The sequence below is a fragment of the Pyrgilauda ruficollis genome, unplaced genomic scaffold, assembly GCF_017590135.1.
Source record: "Pyrgilauda ruficollis isolate IOZ18807 unplaced genomic scaffold, ASM1759013v1 scaffold43, whole genome shotgun sequence".
In the NCBI taxonomy this organism is placed as follows: Eukaryota; Metazoa; Chordata; class Aves; order Passeriformes; family Passeridae; genus Pyrgilauda; species Pyrgilauda ruficollis.
This window is the reverse complement of record NW_024525823.1, coordinates 3,838,093-3,860,240: the sequence shown is the minus strand read 5'-3', so window position 1 is coordinate 3,860,240 and position 22,148 is coordinate 3,838,093. Positions and strand designations below refer to the sequence as shown.

The following is a 22,148-nucleotide window of genomic DNA, read 5'->3' as shown; positions in this document are numbered from 1 at the left end:
GCCAATTTGTTAAATAAGAAAAACTAAAAAGACAAAGTCAATATCAATTTTTAAAAATAGCAGTTTCAAGATGCTATACTCATAAATGTCTTGTAATTGCAAGAAAAGGTTTGTATCACCTTTTCATTTTGCACATAATGCAAATGATAGGGCTTCTTTTTAAAAAAGTTTTAATATTTTTTAAAATGGGTAAGTATGTACAGAACCACATAACAATACCAGAAAATATCAGTAGCGATTGATAAGGTAGATTTTAACAGAGTATTTATGGCCATCACAATTAAAATCTAAAATATGCTCCACATAATTACATTAACAATGTCAGTGAAAATGTAGTAAATAAGCCGTATTTTCCTAAATAAGCCAGAAGGTGGAATAATTTCAGTAAAAAAAGAAATTACTACTAGATACTTTGTTTTATATTCAAAAGGAAGAGCAAGAGAAGAGAGAATTGAGCTGTAAAATACAAGTAGGACATTTTTCTAAATAAATAGAATCACTTTATTGCCTTAGTTACAATGATTACAATAGAAAATAAAAATCATTGCAACATTTAATTTTTCCTTTGTCTCAGTTACACACTGGTATATTCTCAGAGATCAGAGCTTCTGTGAGATATTTGCTTATATACATTTTTTACCTATTAAGTACCTTTCAGTTTTATGAGAAGCATTCTGTCTGCTTTGAATCACTACATAGAAATTGTAGAAATAAGTTTCAATTAAGTAAAAAGTTGGTATTTGTGCTCTGAAAAAGAATTACATGGCTTGATAAGAGCGTGGACTAAAAATAAGTGAAGGAGAGGGAACTCGCTTGACATAATATTTTCAGTGTGAATTCTTAATAGTTACTTTAACCCCTTAGTTATAGCCAACAAGGGGGTTAATACTGGTTTTTCAAGGCTCTAAATTGCTAATTCAAGTTAAGTATTACAAAATATTCAGACATGCCAGGTCAAGAGAGTCAGACATTTACGTACCCAGGAGCAAAACAAGCAAGCAATAATACTGCTCTCTAAAAGCCTATTTGAAAGTCAGAGTTGTATGCTTTTTCCTGGAAATGCAAATTCGTTACACCTAATGTTTTCTTGGCAGGTCATATGCTGCATCATGTGAAAATTGGGTTAAAGGTAAAACAGTGTGTCCATCAAATACCCTCCATCATAATGGAAGCAACGATCCAGCCAATCACCCGCACTGTGCTCCGAGTTCGGCTGAACATCGCTCCCGACTTCACCTGGAATGATCAGGTAAAAACACAGGGAGGAGGCAAGAGGAGAAAGATTAGTTTAGTTTCAGTAAAGGAAATGATCACTGCATGCCCATAGCTTTTTTGCTTTTTTAAAAAAGCATTTATTTTAGCTAAAAAGCAAATTTGGAAGTAGGAATGGGATGATCTTTATGACTTTTGTTGAAGAAAGCAGGCAAAGATCATCTTTTCATTTCTGTTAAGTCTTTTAAAATTGGCCTGTGTATAACACATTGAGGCAAATGCTTAATACTGAATATTTACAGTAGTCACACACAGATGAGAGTTATGTGCCCAGAAAGGAGAAGCAAGAGAAAGAGAGATATGAATGGCTCTCTGAACTATGAATGAATATCAAACACAGAAAAGCTTTGAAATGCAGTTCATGTATGCCAGGTTCTCCTGTTCCTCCTGGCTTCACAAATATATTCACAATATCAGTGCCTTTTTCTGCTGGGGCTTGTATGAAAAAAAAAAAAAAAAAAAAAAAACCTGAGATACGTTTGGAATTCTGTTCATCTGTATTTTATAGTGCAAATTTATATGAAAGGAGTTGTACCAGTTTCCCATTTAGCTGTACACACATCCTTTGATTCAGAATCTGTTCATTAGAAATACTTTTAAGATAAATCTAAGTGAAACATAAATGTCCACATGGGGGCATTGTATTGTTGCTGTTACTTCAGAAACTTTCTACAGGGAAAAAACACACCTCCATGGGCAAACATAATTTTCTTATTTTAGACTTATGAAATTTATGCTTAAGATAAATTATTTTGAAATGTGGATATTAAGTATCTGTTCTTTTATTAAAAATTAATTTTAAAATCCCTTTGATTACAACTTTTACCTTAATCATAATTAAATGAGAGTTTTATTCCACAAATATTTAAATTACTTTAGAATTCATTTTCCCTGATGAAAGGTGGCTTAATTTCTTGTGGAAATTTCATCGAGTTACCTTATAAATGGGATATTAGCAATCAAAATATAGAGTTTGAGCAATCAAAATATAGAAAGTTTGACTTTGCTTGCCATCTGTATTTATTGAAGAAATATTTTAATGGATTCTTAACATGAATTATAACATGAATATTTTTTGCCTTATTTATGTGCAGTACTTTAGAAGGAAAATAAGGCATTACTTTTTAGGATTGAAACAAGTTTTTATTGTTCAGTTGATCCATTTTACCTGTAATCTGCTAAAGACAAAAAAATTACTGTTCTTCATATTAAACTTTATCTTAATACAAAGTAATTTCTTAATCCATTGTTAGGTTTTTCTAAAAAATCTAGGTTCTATATCTTTACAAGTTAAAAAGGGGTCCACACAAAATTATACTATTGTTTTGATTCTGAACTTCTAAATTTACAGCAAAAGTTTGTCACAAGTCTATTTTCTGCCATGACCCCTTTATGCAGTTTTTCTGATGATTGCTTTGGAAATATCATGACTGTTGTATAAATTAAGCTTATGGAGATGTTTTTATGTGAATTTTTTTATTGGTAATCATAAAAACTTGGAAAAGTTTTTTTTTTTCTTTTTTAAATTTTTGTTATGTGATGTTGATTTTCCTGTTTCTTCAGTTAATGAAGCTTCTATCATAGTAAATAACTAAAGCTGTTAAATTTTGATAGTCTCTGAAAATGAATAGCTGTCTCAAATTCAAGCATAGACACTGAAACTGCTTCTCTATCATCATATTATTTTAACAAGCTCCTCAGAAGATGGCTATAGAAACTTACCAGTATACTTGTATTTGGTACAAAAGTGAGTTGCTAAAAAATCCCATCTAAAGAATTGCAGTAACCAAATAAAACCAGTTATGAAAACTTTAAATACCCTGCTTGGCTAACATTTCATGGCTTTAAGGTTGTTCCTTTACCCAGATAATTAATTCTATAATGATCTCATCACAAACTTTGTGCTTGATGTTACAAGAGAAAAGATGTTTTTGTGAGATAGGACATCAACCTAATCTTTAGTTTTCAGTACAGGGAGCCCTTAGGTTCAGTAAAAGCATGTGAGCCAAATCCCAGATTTTTATTCTATTATTAGAAGCAAAGGACTATAAACATACCCAGACAGAGCAATTAAGCCTTAATGCATCCAGGAGGAGTCCAGCAGAAATGCAGAATAATGCAAGTAGTGTTCATTCACTGAGTTATATATCAGACATGTAGTTTTAGGGTGATGGTTGCCCAAAATACAGGCACAGGTATGTGCCAGTTCTTAAGAGCTCCCCAGTCCTTGAGAATCATTACTGAAGATGTTGTTTCTTCTTCCCAGATTGTCCTGCTTACTGTATACAGTTTTTTCATGGGACTTTCTAAAATTAGGTTGCTATTACAGTTAATAATAAAATTTCTGAGCTTTGAACTTAATTGCCTTCCTTAGTTCTTCTTATCTCTCTTAAATGCTCCTAGACCCAGATGAAATAATAGTCTCACTGCCACTTTTCAAGATGTCACCTGCGTGTCATTTCAGTTTCACTGCTTCAGTTCCCAATAAAGCTGCAAGTGAAATTCAAATGTAATAAAAATGAGTGACCGTCCATCTATTTGTCTATTGTGCAGCTGTGGTAAAAAACAAGAATGAAAAGCACCTTAGTTTTATTTTTTGTGCATAGTTTTGTCTTCACAAATGAGTACAGACTGTTTTCTGACACAGACACAGTAATGAATTATGCTGAAAATAATGTGTACCATGTGAATCAATACCAGATTCCTGGAGCATTAAAATTGCCATTAGGAGCAACTATGCACTTTGACTTTTTTTCTATTAAGTTTAGGAAAAATTCCAACTTTTTTTTCATCTCCTGGTTTTGCAACTTATCACAGTCCTCATCAGAAACACCAGAAATCTGCATTCATTTAGTAGCATGTCTTCCATACTCCTTTACCATGCATTTTTCTTATTTTCCGAAATATTTACATAAAATACTTGAACATTGGCAAAGATTATTTATTCTGACAAAGAAACAAAAAAAAATAATTAATTTAGCATCATACCTAGCTATGATTTCTGGCATTACTGGCATTGCAACGTAAGGTACACAACAAAGCAAACAAAAGTCCAGGTTTAAAAAGACATGTTGTGAGGTGGCAGAAAAATCATCAAGTAATGGCTCTATTTATGTTCTTCTCATTTCACCTGTAACAATGGCTACACCTACAGCCTTCGGAATGCACTTGCTGTATCTCTCTAGAGGAGAGTGGATGAGAGAGGGGAGAGCAATATCACAACTCGGTGTCCAGTTTTTCTCCTGAGAGAATGTTTGTGACTGAAAAATGAGCAGACAGCTACAAACGACAATCTTCTGTACAGAACCTAAAGGCAAAAGTACAGAGAGGAATAAAGAGAACATGTTCTTTCCTAGGAGCCTAGAGGGAATCCTTGGGACTAAGTGAATTTATAAACAGCTGAGGCACTACCTTCAGTTGCATTTGTATCATGCCCATTTGTATTATATGTACCTTAAGCAAACCCTTATTGAAGCATAATCTTTAGACAGTATCATCTGATTAAAAATGTTATTTTTCTGTTACCTCAGATGTCTGTACTCCTTTATGAGTCTATGTCATTTAGAAATACATTCACTATTTCTAGAAAACCTAGAGAATCTTGTCAGAGCTAAAACAAACATATCTTTTTTACTCATAAAGGTACATGGCAGTGTTGGAGAGCCCTGGTGGATTTGGGTAGAAGACCCTACTAATGATCACATTTATCATTCAGAGTACTTCATCATTCAAAAGAAACAGGTAATGGTCTTCATTCAGAACCTCACTGCAAGACAAAAACAATGTTAGTGAGATGTGGATTTGGCCTAAACAGATTTTCAAATCAGCAGTACAGCTTTTGAATTCAGATGTACCTGATCAGCTTGGACTTCCACAACAACGTTTTCTAAGCTCAAATGTCCCTTTTTCTCTTCCCTCTTTGCTGGCACAGTTATTTTCAGGTGATATAGAAAGACTGTAATGGTTTTGTCTGTTAAAGAACTACATAAAGAGCCAGCTTTTTTCTTATCTTTGGAAGACTATGGAAAAAAATTCATTCCAGGCAGTAAAATATTTTATAAAGATGTAAATATTTGCACACATACTCTATTGTTTTGTGTTAGCAATGCTTATGGAAGTGAGGCAAACTATGATTTTTCAAGTCACTGATTTTTCTGTGCAGTAATTATTCTCTACATGTTTGCACTAGGTCATTACTAAAGAGCCTCAGCTGCTGGTGTTCACAATCCCAATTTTTGAACCTCTTCCTTCTCAATATTACATTCGAGCTGTGTCTGATAGATGGTTAGGTGCAGAGGCTGTATGTATCATAAATTTTCAACATTTGATTCTTCCAGAGAGACATCCACCCCACACAGGTAACTTCAAATTTGATCATTTTGCTTTAATTGCTCATATTGGGGTTTCTTATGGTAGTGCAATTAGACTCTTACTTCTGCTTCATTGGAGAAAAATGTATGGAATTTCACTTTGTGATATTTATTCTCCAGCTTTCTAAGCTTTTCAATTCCTGAACAAAATACAGGAATTTTGTTTTCATCTCAGTATAACACCAGCGTTTTAGTTACTCCAGATTCTCTATAAACCATAAGGAAACTGAACCTGTCATATAAAACTAAGCAAATCTCTGTGTTACGATATGTCTTACCTTAGTGCTTGCAAGCATTACCTTTCTTCTGGACTGGCTAAAAATATCTTAGACTGTCTAATAAATGGCATTCAGCAAAGAACAATGAAAATTTAGAAAATATGAAACATTTTCCTATTTTTGCTGAGAAATGTTTATCATAGTAAGTACTGTTGCAGCACTGAACATGACATTTCGTCTCATCAAGTTGTGTCCCGCCCCTCCCCCTCCTTTTTTAACACTTGGCACAGAAGCATATGTTTGTGTTTTGCTTCTTTTTTCTGGATACATAAATTGCTTTATACATTCATTGGGCCTGATGTCATTGTAAAACCTTTCCTCTGTAATTACATTTGGCTCATCTAGCAGTCTGCTGAGTGCCTTCAGAAATGCACAATTCTCATACGGTGTTGTCCTTTGGCGTGCATAAATTCACATGTGTTTGTGAAGTGTTTAGCTATTGTTATACTGTACCTACGCTGTCTGGAAAAGCATGTGTAACCTTTTTATCTAATTGACTGATCACTGACTACTATTCAGAAGAAACAGAAAGATATTTACACATCACCAGTTATGGAGACTCCAGGATTTATGGTAATTGATTTCAATTCCCATCTGGTTCCCACTCAACAACGAAGTACGTAGAGGCTCTGCTAGGCAAAAAAAAACCCTTCTTTCTCCTCAACAGAGCCCAAGAAATCACTGTTTCAGTGGGAATGATAAAACAGCCATAAGGTATCAGTGAAAAGCATGTGAAGAATATTAGGCATCATTGCCTCAGTAGATTTTATGACTCCCATATCATACCTTAATGTGAAGCACCCTGAAAAGACAAGGAGACCTCCAGCCACAAAAAAAAAACCAAACCCAACTTCAAAGCAAGCATCTGCATAGCAGAATCACTGCAGTCTCCTTAATTTGGTAGGATTCCAAATCCAATCTGGTTATATATATCATCTTCCAAATTCCACAATCTCTAATTCTTTGGATAGCAGATGCCCTCAAGATATATGGAGAATCATATATTGAAAAGCTGTTTGTTTATTTATTAAGATTATGTCTTTAATTATACATGTAAAGAATAAGATGCAAAATTTAGCTGTTCTCATCTGATTTGTATTACTCCATCAACTTGGAAACTCCAAAGAATCCTTCCTTCTTAAAAAGATTTTTTCCCTTGAACTTGAAATACTCCACATTCTGTTATCATAAGAAGCTGGACATACATATGATCTAAGGCAGTGAGTTTAGAACTTACTACAAGTGGATAAAAAGAAAACAGGTATAAGAAAAAGATTAATTTGCAAATAGCTGGTTCACAGTTATCAGAGTACTTTAGAAATTACTAGCAGAAATATTTCAGAGCTATAAAACAACTTTTTTTTTTCTTCATCAAAGTGAGCAATTACCCAAATGTGTACTCTCTGTCATATGAGATACTAAGTAAAACATTTTTCAATGTAAACTCTTTTTCACTAAATTACTGGTTAATATAGTTATCTTCATAACAAGCTATGTCATGTCATGGCATCTCTTGTTATCCACTTACTATTATTTTGTGGTTTTAGAGCTCCTGGATCTTCAGCCTTTGCCTATCACAGCCTTGGGACATCCTGAATATGAAGTCCTGTACAAATTCACACACTTCAACCCTATTCAGACACAGATATTCCATACCCTCTATCACACAGACTGCAATGTTCTTCTTGGAGCTCCTACAGGTTCTGGAAAAACGGTTGCAGCTGAATTAGCCATCTTCAGAGTTTTTAGCAAGTATCCCACATCAAAGGTTTGTAAAATAGGTTTACTAGAATAATTTTGTTATGAACATTTTTTCAGTAATAAAAGAATCTAGAAGAAGCTTATGGGGAACTGAATTTTACTTTCTCCAATTTATGTGTGTGTGGATAAAAAATGGTAGTACATTATGTACATTATGCTTTTATTTTAACTATTTATTTTAATCAGTTGACAGCTAGAGTTAAATCTACAAAAATGACATACAGGCATGCTGGATTTCCTTTTCTTCCTTACTTAACAGCATTTCCTGCTTTAACCTCCTTCTACTAGCAGTGGCAGTGTTTTATAGGTATTAGTTCCCTTCCATGTGAATATAACTAGCCTAGTCTCTCTATTATTTAAACAAATAAGTTGCAATTAATTAATACAAGTCAATTTTCTGTTCCAGCTCCCCCCTGTGTTTTAGATTCCCTAAAAAGCTGAACAACTCACCTTTTGGAGTTTTGTTTTCAAAGTAAATATATATCTGCTTCTCAACTTAGCCATATTGTCTTAGTTAACCACATTTTAGCTTTAAAGTCTTCCAAAAATCTTTGCATCTGACTGGGAGATTTAAAAAAAAATATATAACCTTTCTATTAACAGAAACTCTATACATAAATTACTTAATCATCTTTGAATTTAAATAAGTCCATGTCATTTCTTAGTCCAAGTGAGGCAAACAAGTCACTCATACACTTTCAATTTATTTGTGAGACATAAAAAATAGCCAGTTCTCAAAGGAATGCATCTTTTAGGTTTTAATAAAGCTGGAAGCCTGGCTATATATTTCAAAGAATGTATAAGAACTCTTTGTGTAGCAGTTTCTTCATTGTTCAAGAGCTTTAGAATTTTTAACCATAAATCTATAAGTAAATATGTTTTGTACATGTAAGCATATTCACCTCTGCACCGCAGGCTTCTTTGAGAAAAATATTGTGACATTTTGCTTAAGATAATCAGCTTTTTTACTTAATTGGTATTTTTTATTCATTTATTGACATAATTTTTATTAATTTAATGACAGAACTAGAAATCAGGTAAGATTTCTTGCCAGAAATTCAGATTATTTCTGTTCCAGAATATTAACGTGCAGATTTTATAGTCATGGCAACAAAAACCATTATTTACATAAGTGGGTTTTGGATTTTAAAAGGTGTGATAAATACTTCGGTTCTAAGAAATTATTCTTTATCTGAATATTCTTAATTGCTCAAGGAAAAAAAAACATTATTTTCAGACATTATGTCTATTTTAAATATAATTCTGTTGTACGTCATTTCAGGAACTCAGACCTTATTTATTTCATAGATTATAAGTATGTTCAAATCTCACAGATAAAGGTGTCTTGTTTTACTTCAACTTTTGTGCCTTTTCTTTTGCAGGCAGTGTATATTGCACCCTTAAAAGCACTCGTCCGTGAGAGGATTGAGGACTGGAAAGTCAGGATTGAAGAAAAGCTTGGTAAAAAGTATGTTTCTCCTTATCCAATCAGAGAAATGAGAAGCCAAAGAGCAGCTCATCTAGTATGAGTAAAATCTCAAAATACTTATGAGTATTTCAAAAAGGGTTTTGGTTTTATACTGTCCTTCAAATTTCTAGTACTTGAAAAGTTCTGTCAATAGTCACTGATAAATAAAAACTGAGATCAAAAATGATAGATCAAAAGTGATAGATCAAAATCAGAACTGAAAAAGGGATATACTTTGATACCCAGCTATTTTAGTTCTCCTCCCTCGTCAGTATAAAAAATACAAAGCTCAGATCTCACTCTACAGTATCCTTAGAAATTGAAAATGTAAGTCAAACTAAGCTCTCCTTAGAAACCTCAGCTGTAAGGAATATACAGGACTTGCATGAACTGTATAACAGTAGTCACACTATGTCCTTCATATATAAATTAATATAATTGTATTCCTTGGTAACATTAATTTCTTGCTGATCTTCCCAGGTGTTGGAGTTCAGCCATTACTTTATGATCTGTAAGGTATATCAGTCATGTTGATGCTTTCCAAAATTATAGTGTCCTGAATTAAAATTTTTATGCACAGGATGCATTATTTAGGGCCTTCACCTTCTGCAAATATAGTCTTTTTCCTAAGTTAAGCTCAAAGCACACCACAAGAGAAAGAGATGCTGCTCTGTGTCCATGAAATTATCGGTAATATTCCTGTTGTTATGACAAAAATGAGATAAAATATTTTATGGTACTATTTCTTTTTTTAAATTTACTATTACTTGTGACTATAATCTTTAACAGAATATACACATTACTTTTAGGAATTTTTGTTTGATGTTCAGCTGGATTTAGAATGTGTCATTGAAATGTCTAAAACCCATTATAATGGATCCATCTAAAATCATGGGTCATCACAAATGCTGCAAACAATTGGAAAAAATCTGCTAATCTTCTTCAAAATGTAATCTGAGGCTAATCTCTGCACCAGTCTTAATGGACCTGCACCAACAAATGCAATACACACTGCAGTTTAGCCTCATTATTCAAACCAGAGATCTATGCAGAACAGCAGGCAGCAACTTGGTAGCCTCCATGAAAGCTTTCATCCTGTCTGTGACAGGATGTTATGGCTCACATTACATCATACCAGTATTATGTTATCTTCATTTTGAAGAACTAACTGTTGGTTGGGACTCATATTCTTCCTCTTCTTTCTATATGGTTTTGCAAAGGAATGGTATTTGATATTTATACAGTATTTCCTAGGAAAACAAAGTTTATTTACTTAAAACAATTTTGAAAATCCTATTAAATGTATTTGACAAGAAGGAAAATTGCTTTGCTTAATTTTGTTTCTTTCCTCTTTTAAGAATTTAAGTTAAGGTGTAGATATTTTAACATTTAAGATGTTGTAAAGCTTTGTAAAGCCAAGCCACTGTCCTTCTTGATTACAGGGTTGTGGAATTGACAGGAGATGTGACTCCTGATATGAGAGCTATTGCCCAAGCTGACCTAATTGTTACTACCCCAGAGAAGTGGGATGGTGTCAGCAGAAGCTGGCAGAACAGAAGCTATGTTCAAAAAGTTGCCATTCTCATCATAGATGAGATCCATCTTCTAGGTGAGCATGTTTCACTGCTTTTGATCAGAATCACTGCTAAATTTGAAGAACTGTGCTGGTACTTATGGTGTGAATATACTTCTTGACATCTGAACCTTTCCTTTTTCTCTGTTTTTCCATTTACTTTTCATTTACTAGGGGATGAGAGAGGCCCAGTATTGGAAGTCATTGTGTCTCGAACAAACTTTATCTCATCTCACACTGAGAAGCCAGTAAGAGTGGTTGGTTTATCCACTGCTTTAGCAAATGCCAGAGACCTTGCTGACTGGCTAAATATTAATCAGGTATGAAAAAAGTTTTCATGCAGGAAAACAAAATAGCAATTGGTAAGATAATTCGAGGTTAAACTTGAAAAAAATCTTCTCTTGTAGATGGGTCTGTTCAACTTCCGGCCATCGGTGCGCCCGGTGCCTCTGGAGGTGCACATCCAGGGCTTCCCTGGCCAGCATTACTGTCCTCGCATGGCCAGCATGAACAAACCTGCTTTTCAGGGTAAGCAGCCAGCTCCTAGACCTTTTCCTTCTTTCTCTAAAAGAAAAAGGGACTTTACACAGTTCATTTGCAGCACATTTGCAACATGTGTTAGTGTATGTACTCTTGGCATGTACTGGGAGAATCTGCTCTGCTAATGGCCCGAAGCTATTTGTCTGAAACATAAAGTGTGCTGCAAATGCAACAAGTAACAGAGGAATGTAGTGTATTTAGAACAGAAGAATAAAATTAGTGTTAGTGAAGGGGAAATAAAATGTGTTTTCTCTTAGTGTTTGACACCAGAAAGAAATATTCGTGTAAAAATATTGGAAATTTAGAAAGCAATAAAATCATTCATATTATTAATCTGCTGGGGTATTTTCATATGGACCACTGCATGTTAGCATTTAAAAAATTGTGAACAGAAGTTGCAAGTCAGGCTAACCTCCTATAATTCTAGTTTCAAAGCAATAACCATAAAATTCAAAATTTGTAGTGCATCCAGATATGCTTCTGTTTCCAATTTTTTATTCTTAACCAAGCTGGCAAGCAGTATAGATTTAAGAAAAGCTCTCTTGTATTTTATTTGAACATGTTTTGTTTTGGTTACATAAGGAATATTTATTAGATCAATTAAAAATAACCTCCAAAATAAATTTTGTGGTGTGAACTGCTGTTGACTGTGAGGTGACATTTGTGAGGGGACTTTTTAGCTGCTTTAATTAGCCTTATGACAGAAGCAAAGTATTGATTGTGGACTAGAGACCAGTCTTGACAGCTCGGATTATTTACACCTCCACAAGAGCATTGTACAAAAACACTAATGAACAATAAATCTGTCTTGGACTGTTCTGCTACACCTGTTCCTAGAGCAACAAAAATCCATTAGATGTTGGTCTTTTAAAATATTTAGATATATTGGCATATATAGTTGTAAGATATAAATACACATGAATTATCCTATTTCAGTAATTTCACAACTGCATTGCGTGTGTGTATGCAGGAGCACATGCTGAGTAGTGTTCATGAACTGAGGAATAATATGTGCTGGTGGGCAGTATGAAATAGTTTTCAGAAATTAACAATATATAAATTTAATTGCTTGAATGAGAATTACATGAGAAAACACACAAACGGATTTATAAGTGGTTTAGAGAGAGTATTTGAAATTCTAGGTACACCTGTTTATACTTCTAGTGCTTGTTGATGTTAGAAAATATGTATAAATATGATTTATTGTGTGCTCTGTTCTCTACTTGTTTGACATGATACAGTCAAGGTTATTTTAGCGTTTTCATGGCAATACTTATTCCTGAGACCATAAAAATTTCCCTGCAACCTGAAACTTTTCAAAGATGGGCTGAGCAAGAAAATGCTATTTAAAAAAGCTGTAAACACTAATTGGTTTAAATATATCGTAATTGGTTTAAATATATTGGACAAGTTAGTTGGCACAGAAACCAAGTTCTCCTGTACTGTAATGCCCACTTTCACAGCAGCTATTGAAAAGTCACTTTCTGCTATTTTTTACCTTTTCTGATATTGGTAGGTTGAAGTGATCCTCTGTGGGCTGACATGGGTTTACGCAGTTCAAGCTCTGCATCAGGCAGAAAGCAAATTTAGACCTTCATGGCACTGAGTACTGGCAATGAGTACACTGGCACTGAGTACACTGGCAATGTACTCCAACAGTGTAGAAAAAACATTAACATACTTATTAGGCTGAGATAGAGAAATTCACAAGCTTGAAGTCTAGGAAGCTTGCCTAGATTTTTTTCTGTTTTGTTGGGGTTCTTTTCATAACTAGTTCTCTTAATTAGCTCACAGTGTTCACTGAAGTAGCTGAAGGGAAATTGGGACTCAAGTGTAGTTTTATGGCCTTTGGTTCAGAGGTGGTGTATTCTCACCTCAGTTGAATCCATCCAGCAGAATAAAGGCTCAGTAGACGTACGTCAGTGTCCTCTGCAGGGAAGTCTGTCAGCTGTCATGGGATTGCAAAGAGAAACTCTCATTTTTGTCATTAAGGGGTCTAATTCTCAAATTCTCTTTTGCTCAACAGCAATTCGGAGTCACTCTCCAGCCAAGCCTGTTCTTATTTTTGTGTCATCCAGACGTCAGACAAGGCTTACTGCCTTAGATCTCATAGCTTTCCTAGCCACAGAGGATGATCCCAAACAGTGGCTGAAGATGGATGAAAGAGAGGTAGAATCATTTTACCTTCCTCATTTGTGCTTTGCTTCTACCTTATTGATGTTTGTTTGGAAAAAAAAAATCATCTGAAACAAAAGAGTCATTTGAGGGTAGATGTTGAAAAAGTTGTGCATATGCTAAATTTCCCTATGTATTAAAAATAGTGACAGCATTAAGGCTATAGAAGCGTCTGTGCAAGAGCGGAACTTCAGAACACAAACTCTTTTATCTTTGTTTTTTCCTGCTTATCTTATTAATGCTAGTTCCATGGTCCCAGACAGCATATATCACATGGTGCAAGTCTTTGATACCAAGATAAGACAAAGACTAAAAGAAAGAGAGCTAGTGCTCTCTAAAGTTTACAGCTAGACATCTGTGACTTATAGATGTTAAGCTGAAATCTAAACCAAATCTCTTTCAGTGTTTTAAGAGAAAAGTCATCCTTCTCATAAGATGCATTATGTATATGTATTTGCACATATATCTGTGTGAATATATGTACCTATGTAGATACATGCATCCATCTATATTCCAAGATAGATAAATATACTGCAGAACCAATCATTTAGCAATGGCTGAGTCTTGCATATCAATGAAATAAATCAATGATATAAAAAAGTAAATAAAGCTTCTGCCAATTTTTTTTTTAATATAAAGATTGCAAAGTCAAACACTTAGATGTTAAACAATGCTAGCAGAAAGGCTTATTTTTTTATTCTTTTTCAAGCAATATAATCTTTAATTACATTTTCTTTTTTTTAAATCTTCTTTTGTTTACTGCAAAACGTGAATGATGGCTAAATAATAAGCAACCTTTCAATATTCTCTTTTATCTGTATTCTTCAAACTGTATTCCAGATTATATTTAATTCACTCAGTTCAGCACCTGCTCTGAATGCAGTATTATTTATTTTACTCTGCACTAATGGTCCTGATCATAGTATAGCATTGCTGCAAAACAGGTTTTTCTGATCGATACTCAGATTTTCTAGATTTTGGAGACTTGCTTTTTCTAATTATTGCAAATCTTCTATTAGGAATTTCTGTGACAATTTAGGGTCAAACCACAGCAAAATGCAGGAATCGTAATTATAAAATCCAATATGAATACTGTATTAATATTTCTATATAATATTAATATGACTATAAATATATCATATAAATAGATAATTTTAATATAATATTATGCAATTATAAATATCATATACTAAAAAATATATGTTTCTAGATTATACTACTTGTGTTTGTTTGCTCTTTCCCAAAAAATAAAATGGGATTTCCCAGAGATAAAGCATAACATCTTTATTCTTTCTCTTTTGGATGGATTTTAAGATAGAAAATGGCTGTCTTGGCTGATAAACCACTATTACTAAAGCATATCTCAACTTGATGGTGCTTTTCTAGTTGTATAACCTCTATTTAATGTTTTCTTGAACCTAATAGAAACATTTCATATCCAACTTGTTATTATTACTTAGTAGAGTACTCTACTACCTTGTGCTGGTTCACTGCAGTAATCTCACCTACAATTAGAATATGCACTGGGCAGCTTGCCCTGAATGACTTGCATTAATATGAATAGTTTCCCCATAGCAGTCCTGGGAGCCACTGCTATTCTAAAAAAGAAGTATAACTGAAGCTTCTTCACTTGCTGGAAAAGGGTTTTCTATTAGGAGTCTTTGAATTTCATGTTTCAGAATAAGCCTCTGAAGGTTTTGAAATAGGAGCCAACAAGGACAAGCAGACTTTGCATTTATTAGTTTAATAACATTTGCATATGATTTGTATTTGAATTAATAAGCTGAATGTTTGGAGCATGAGATACCTACCAAGTTACTCAGTTCTGATTACGTAAATGTAAAAGACTGAGGATTAAGTTCTAAGTTGTTATATCTTACCACTATTATGCAGAACACAATTCTGTTTGAAGTACCCACAATTTCAAGTGGACATTTCTTTGGGCAATTATGGGACTAGTTTGTAGTTTTGTGTTTTAAATGAGCATGATTAGGCTGAGTTTCATTTGACATTGAAGCAAAGGACAAAGCTCTAGTAGTGCTACATACATAGGATATATCCTACCCAATTCTTTGATAATAATCTAATAATAATAAAAACTTATCATAATTTAAGGGGGGTTTAATTTAAAAAATTAATCTCAAGTAATATTAAAGTCAGAATTAGATGTGAAATAGACAAAATTCTCTCCAGACCACTATAAAACTTTTAAGTTTGAAAAGTAGAACTAGCAAATACTTTTTAGCAGGCATTCCACGTCTTAAACCCTTTTCCAGAATTTCAAGTGTTTCTCAAATCCATATGGGATTATAATGGACCAGTCAGAAGAATTAAATTTTGTTGGCTTTTAAACAACTTTTTTTTTTTTCCTGTCAGTTTTTCACATTTGGGGTTTTTTTTGCCAACCACTATTCCTTTAGGGGGACTTAGAGATAAATTACTTTATTTTCAAAATAGTTGTAATTCTTAACTGCGAAGTATTTTGAGATAGAAGAGATTTTTCATGGTTGTATACAAAGTTAGCAAGCTGTACAGCAGACCATGGGCATTTTTCTTCAGTTGGCCTTATTTGTATAATATTAATTTTGGCTGGCATAAGATTCCTTTGAGAACTCGTTAATAAGTTTTGTTTAGTGGTGTAATTGGGTTTGCTACACTATGGCTAAAAGTTTGCTGTTTATGTTAGCTTCCCAGTAGAGTTCTTAATGCTTTTTGAAATGTTGTAAAACAATGCCATCCATAATAGCTTCTAAAGGACTGATGTTGAGGTAGAGACAGATTCTTATACTCTTTAAAAGCGTTTTTGATTTGTTCTTCTTGTGATGGTATCTGAGAGATTCAGGCCTTGTTGGGAAGAGACTGGAATACAGCAGAGACCAGTACTGACTCTGTTAATGTGTTGTTACCAATACTAGATCTTTGTTTATCGGCTATGCCATCATGTTAGCTTCACTCATCTTCTCTGTAGAGCTTCTCCCTGTGGTGGTAAACCAGGCTCTTGTTTGAAGCTTGTGATGAATGGTTCTGTTCACAAACTTCCAGGCTGCTTTTCACAGTACTCTCAGATAACAGGCAAATCCACTTCCAATTTTTTGCCACCCAGCTCCAAATACCAAATTCAGGCAGCATATCAATCAGTTATATTTCAAATGACATGAACTTGCATGAACCTTCTGGAAAACATTTGTATGTAGAAGTGACATAGAGAAACAGCCCTTTAACTGTTGCCACCAAAGTAGATAACAGCATGCCTGGATCATGGAGGAGTCATGCAAGATGTTCCTTCCCTCAAAGGAGTCATTATCTAACAGGTGCAACTGAATTACAGTCAAGAAGGAATTTTGTTATACAGGCATCTACTGAAAAATATATTTGTTATAGGCAGCTCCATTAGGTTTTGGGAATAGTTCTTCCTGGACATTTTCCTTGAATTTCATGTCTGATATGTAGGTTTTGGCTCACACCCAATTATTCAGAAAGTTGAAAGGTATTCAGAAAGTTGAGACAGCAGTCAATCTTCATAAAACTGGCCAGTATAAATGAAAATTGCTGTTTCTTGTGCTGTTCAGTTTTGCAGTTCTGCTGGACCTGTTGCTGCACTAAAATAGTTAAATTTGTTCCATAGATTCTATCAACTAAGTTTCAGGCTCAGTGCATGGTTTTTGTTTTTGGTTGTTTTTTTTTTTTGTGAAGAAATGGCACCTCAAAGACCTGATGCATTACATGTACTTTAGTCTGACCAAGGAATCCTCCAATGATGTTTGAAATACCCTACTTACCAGGATTTGTAGCTGATGCTTTAAAGCTCACCCTTACATTTTCCAACTGCACACGCAGACATTCTTCAGGATTTAAGCAACACTGCTATAGTTCATCCAGAGTATGAGTGGGCAGTCTCTAGGAAAAAAAATAGTTCCTTTTAAGGCTTAGAGATGTTTTTTAATTTTTCTGTAAGTTGCATTGTCCATATGCTTTCCAAAATTTCTGTCTTACAGTGTGCCCTGAGACTGAGTTTATTTTTCAGCAAAGACTGAAGAAGCAGAAGCTGTTTTCCTTGCCATCTGCAATAATAGCAAGGATTCTTCATTAGACATCACTCTGTTAAGATTGTGCTGGTCATGCTTTTGAGGCACAGGTGCATCATGACAGAAATGTGAATGGGCAGTGCATCTCAAAGAGGAGACTGCACTGTAAATAGAGTGGTTCTTCATTTCTTTTTCTTGTTCTTTGATGCCAACATGCCCATGGAAAAAGAAAATGTTATGCTTACCCTGGGTTTTTTGTATAATCATTAGAGGATTTTTAATTATACACTTACTAGCTAAAATTCTGATTTGGGCTTGTCAGCCAGGACTGTCATGTTCAAGCTTGTGAGCCATTACTTATCTTGTTAAAAGGGACAATAGCTCAGATTATCGTTTTGGAGACAGATAGTGCCACCAGTTTCTGATGGTCAGCTTGGGTAAGATCAGTTATACTGTTCTTCATTAGGAGCTGACTAAAGAGGAACAAGTCCTTCTCTGTCAGAAATTGCATCTACATCTGTGGTGGCAGAAAATGTTGCAATCTTTTTACAACATAATTTATTAGAATCAAGTTTTCAGTTTATTTATTTTTCTCTAATGTTTTTACAGCCTTTTGTTTTTAACCTAAAACAAAAGTACAAAAGTAGTATTTATGGTTTATTGTTTGAAGTTAGAATGCAGTTCTCACCAGCAGACAAGCAGGGTGTTTTCTTATTTGTTTGGTGGAGTTTCTTTAAAAATTTATTCCCTGTCCAGATACTTGGATTTATTTTTCTTTAATATTTACAGTGCAAGGAGGGAGAAGAAATGTACCAGTGTACATAGTTTTAACTTTAACCACAATGGTTTTTGCATTCTGCTTTGTGCATCATTTGGCCATCTGCATCTTGTTAAGACTGTTCATTATGAAACCTCTAGAAATAACTAATATCTTTTAGCACAAAGATACCTGCAGTAGTATTCAATAGCATCCCTATCAGGCAATAGTTTTCTTCCACAGAATTCAAGGGCCCTTGAATGAAGGACATTCATTGACTCCAAAAGAATGAATCAGACCCATCCTGATTTTGCCATTTTAGACATGTGAGTGTATAAACATGTGTGCAACATTTATGGATTAGGACATGTGTGTTTGTACACTGTGTGGAAATGCACATGGCTGTATGTGTGAAAGGGAATTAAATTCTACCAATAGTCAGTTTGCATTGTTAATAAAAACAAACAAAGAAAAAACCCAAAACCAACAAAAAAAAAAGCTAAAAAAATGTTGGAAAGACAAAAGATGGCTTTTACTTCTCTAACCTTTAAATCAAACAACCTATTATCTCCATGTTAATGTTTTGAGGTAATGTTGTGCTATAAAACAGGAATAGAAGAATCTCGTCTGTGTCATGAACAGGCATATTGCTGTCTTTTAAATGTGTCTTTTAGTGTTAAATGTTTTATTGTATTATTATTATTTAATTTATTATTATATATTATTAAATATGATTTAATAATATATCTCAACTGTTTAAAACACATTTTAAGATGTTCCCTGAATAATATTATTTGAGTTTTTTTAGGCAGCTTGTTCTGTGTGGGATAGCAATGAAGTATAAGCCAATTCTTCATCAAAAATAATTTTGTAAGATGATTTTTTTTTCCTGCCTTTAAAGATCAGGAGGGTACCCAAGAATGATTTCTAAGTGTTTCAGTCATTATAGAAGTTCAACTTCCTTCTACAAGATGTTGGTTTTATGACACAAAAGTGTGTCATAAAAATTAACATTTAGTTATAACAAGGAGATGTTTTTATTTCACTTAACATCTGTAGCAGATGTGAAATATGTAATTATTTTTGTAAAAGACTTCATAACTTTCACGATTCTTTTGTTTGGCAGATCTTTCTTCTGTTGGGCATTTTAGACAATTGATAAGCATTATTCAGTGGCATATGGTCTGAGTCTGACGTGCTTTGAAAAGAGTAGAGAGTACTAATAATGAGGATTCTGTGAAAATGGGAAAACCAGCACAACAGATATGCTTTGAGAAAGTATGGGGTTTTAGCATCTTGAAACAATATATCACACTCAAAGGGACAGAATTGGGCTGCACAATCTGTTAGCTCATTCTTGTCCAATCTGGTCTCCTCCTTTCTTTTGGAGCCAGCATTGTCATCAACTTGCTGAATTATACTCTGACTGGAATGTATTTCAGGCACAGGGTAATGTATCTGCTTAAATGGAATCCTATCTTTCTACAAAAGCTTTTTAAGTATAATAAATTTAAAATATAAAAAAAAAAGTTCTATTAGCTTAAAGTAAATGGTTCAACAGTTTACATATGTGCAGGAACAAAGAAAACGACTACTTAGTATTTTGACAAAAATCTGGTTTGTTTAGAAATTAGAATAGAAAATGTAGAAATAAAGTTTATTTTTTAGAATAAATATTTCGCAGTGCTACCAGGTTTCCAAATTGGTTTTCAGGAGATATTTTCCTTTGTTCATAAAAAAAAAAAAAAAAAAAAAGCTATGAAAGATAGCCAAACCTTTCAGCATGCGTCTGACCCTGCTTGTGTAGGAGTCCAGGGAAAAATCCCTTCCTGGCATTAAGTTCCCTGCATTGGTGTTGTACAGGCGTTTTTTTAATGCCAGTACAATGTGTATTTCCTTATATTATTTTAATATATTTTTTTCTGTTCTTAAGATAACATAGATTTCATTTATCCTTCTGTAAAACTACATTACAGTTGTTTTCAGAAAGATAAATAGTAATTGAGTCATAACAATTCAGAAATGTTAGATTTGTTTTATAGTCACAGTGCTGTGTCTGTTTCTGGTTAATGAATCTATTAATTGTGCCATTATTTCTTAATAGAAAGTTATAATATTCTTACACTACACTGACATAAGGGAGTTACATTTTTAAATAAATTGTCATGAGAATTTTAAGCCTTGGATTGTGCCTATGGGTAAAACAGTTATGTTTATTACAGTGATTTATGTGAAAGTAAGGGGTCAGCTAAAAATGATTAGGATTCCCTGCTGCTAAAATGACAGGATAGCAGTACATGTGCCAGTGCTCCTGCTAAGGGTTCTTTAGTTTTCCTGTGGTAAATTACACTGCTTTGCAGGTATATGACTAACAGCACCACAGGCTGCCGCTGTAATACAAGTCAGAGGGGAAAAAAAATAACCACCACTGACTGTAAAAGCAAGAAGAACATCTTTGAATAAATTCCCAGCAGTGTGAATTTAGGATGTTTTGTGCTGGCAACTCTATGGCAGAAAGGTTTAGCTCAGGTTGTGTACTGGAAATGGTTCCCATTGTAAAACCCCATGTGCTGAAGGAGCAGTCTAATCACTATAGACTAATCCCAATCAGCTAATTTGATCCCTGTATTGTTGTAGAGGAAAAGGGGGTTTAGATTCATTATTTTCCCAATATCACGTTCTTTTGATGTGAATACTGAAATTAATGTCTTTGGAATTTGCTCGTTCCCTTATGTTAAAGACATAACTATCATAGGGTGCTGATTTTTGCTGGGGAGAAGAAAAACTAATTCAGCAATCTTTTGTCAATTCTTGAATGCAGAAATTGACTAAAATCTAAATGCATTTTTTTCTTTGTCACATATTTACCAATTTTGTTTTCTGGTGTTTTCATCCTAATTTCTTGTTTAATATATACATATAGTTATTATTTCTTAAAGTGTGTACATAGGCTTAAGGAGCCTATGCAGTACTAGTACCAATTAATAAACCTGCAGTAAAAAAAGAAATCATTAATAGGTTTGATAATATTTTTAGTATTGTATGTCGATGGTCATAATGGTAGAGAAAATAGTGTATGTGTTCCCATTTTATCCAGATATTTTTTAGTCTTAGAAGAAAAACTCTCTAAGATGGGTCATAATTCATGTTGTCTACACTGAAGTCACATGTCTACATGTTGACTAGAGAAATCAAAGGTTTGGTGATTGTATCTAGATAGATAAACTTTATCCTTTAACATATCCTCCTTTCATTCATCTCTTTACTCTCTTCAACTTATCTACCCCTCTTCTTGCTTCCCTTTCCCAAATGGACTTATCCCCTCTTCACTTCTCAATTCATTGGGTTTTTTTGTTTCTGCTCCCTTTGTTTTGAGTGTTTCATGGACCCTTTCACTCTTGTAAGCACCCCTTTCTTTTATATGTGCTAGATCAGTTTATACAACAAACCTTCCATGTCTTATAGTACAGGAAGCTCTCAGGAGCATCCAGGCAACTGCATTGTGAGGGGAAATAAAGTTTAGGAGACTCTATTGACAGATGAAATTGATTGATCTGTCAAAAGTTGAACAATTTCTTGTTTTAATTAGTTTCCCTGTTACTGCCGTCAGTTGTGGTTCCGTTAGTCAATAGACTTTTTTAATGCTTTGCAATTTACTCTTCCTGACAAAATTGATTGATTTACAAAATCTTGTTTGTTTGTTTTAAAATCTTTTATACGAGCTGTTATATTCTCTAGCTTTTCTTGTACCTTTTAAGGGTTCTTAAAGGCATGTAGTAGCAACATGTTACTTGAGTTTAGAGATGTGAATCATTTTATTCACATTAAGATCTGCAATTTATAAAACACAGGAAATATTTAGAGAGGTTATAGTCTTGAACATCAGAAGTGAAACACCTCAGAGTCCTACGTAGAAATGAAAATATCAC

At 33.9% G+C, this 22,148-nt stretch overlaps 1 protein-coding gene across 1 annotated transcript in view; it reads left to right on the top strand.

Annotated features, from left to right (window-relative positions):
- The window catches only part of ASCC3 (activating signal cointegrator 1 complex subunit 3), a 250,236-nt gene that overhangs the window by 168,166 nt on the left and 59,922 nt on the right, over positions 1-22,148 (top strand). Inside the window, exons 22-30 of the mRNA XM_041478050.1 lie at positions 1,095-1,249; positions 4,915-5,013; positions 5,462-5,630; positions 7,468-7,688; positions 9,064-9,149; positions 10,592-10,758; positions 10,897-11,042; positions 11,130-11,250; positions 13,289-13,431. Coding sequence (XP_041333984.1) covers positions 1,095-1,249; positions 4,915-5,013; positions 5,462-5,630; positions 7,468-7,688; positions 9,064-9,149; positions 10,592-10,758; positions 10,897-11,042; positions 11,130-11,250; positions 13,289-13,431 — 1,307 coding nt within the window. The remainder of the gene's footprint in view (positions 1-1,094; positions 1,250-4,914; positions 5,014-5,461; positions 5,631-7,467; positions 7,689-9,063; positions 9,150-10,591; positions 10,759-10,896; positions 11,043-11,129; positions 11,251-13,288; positions 13,432-22,148) is intronic.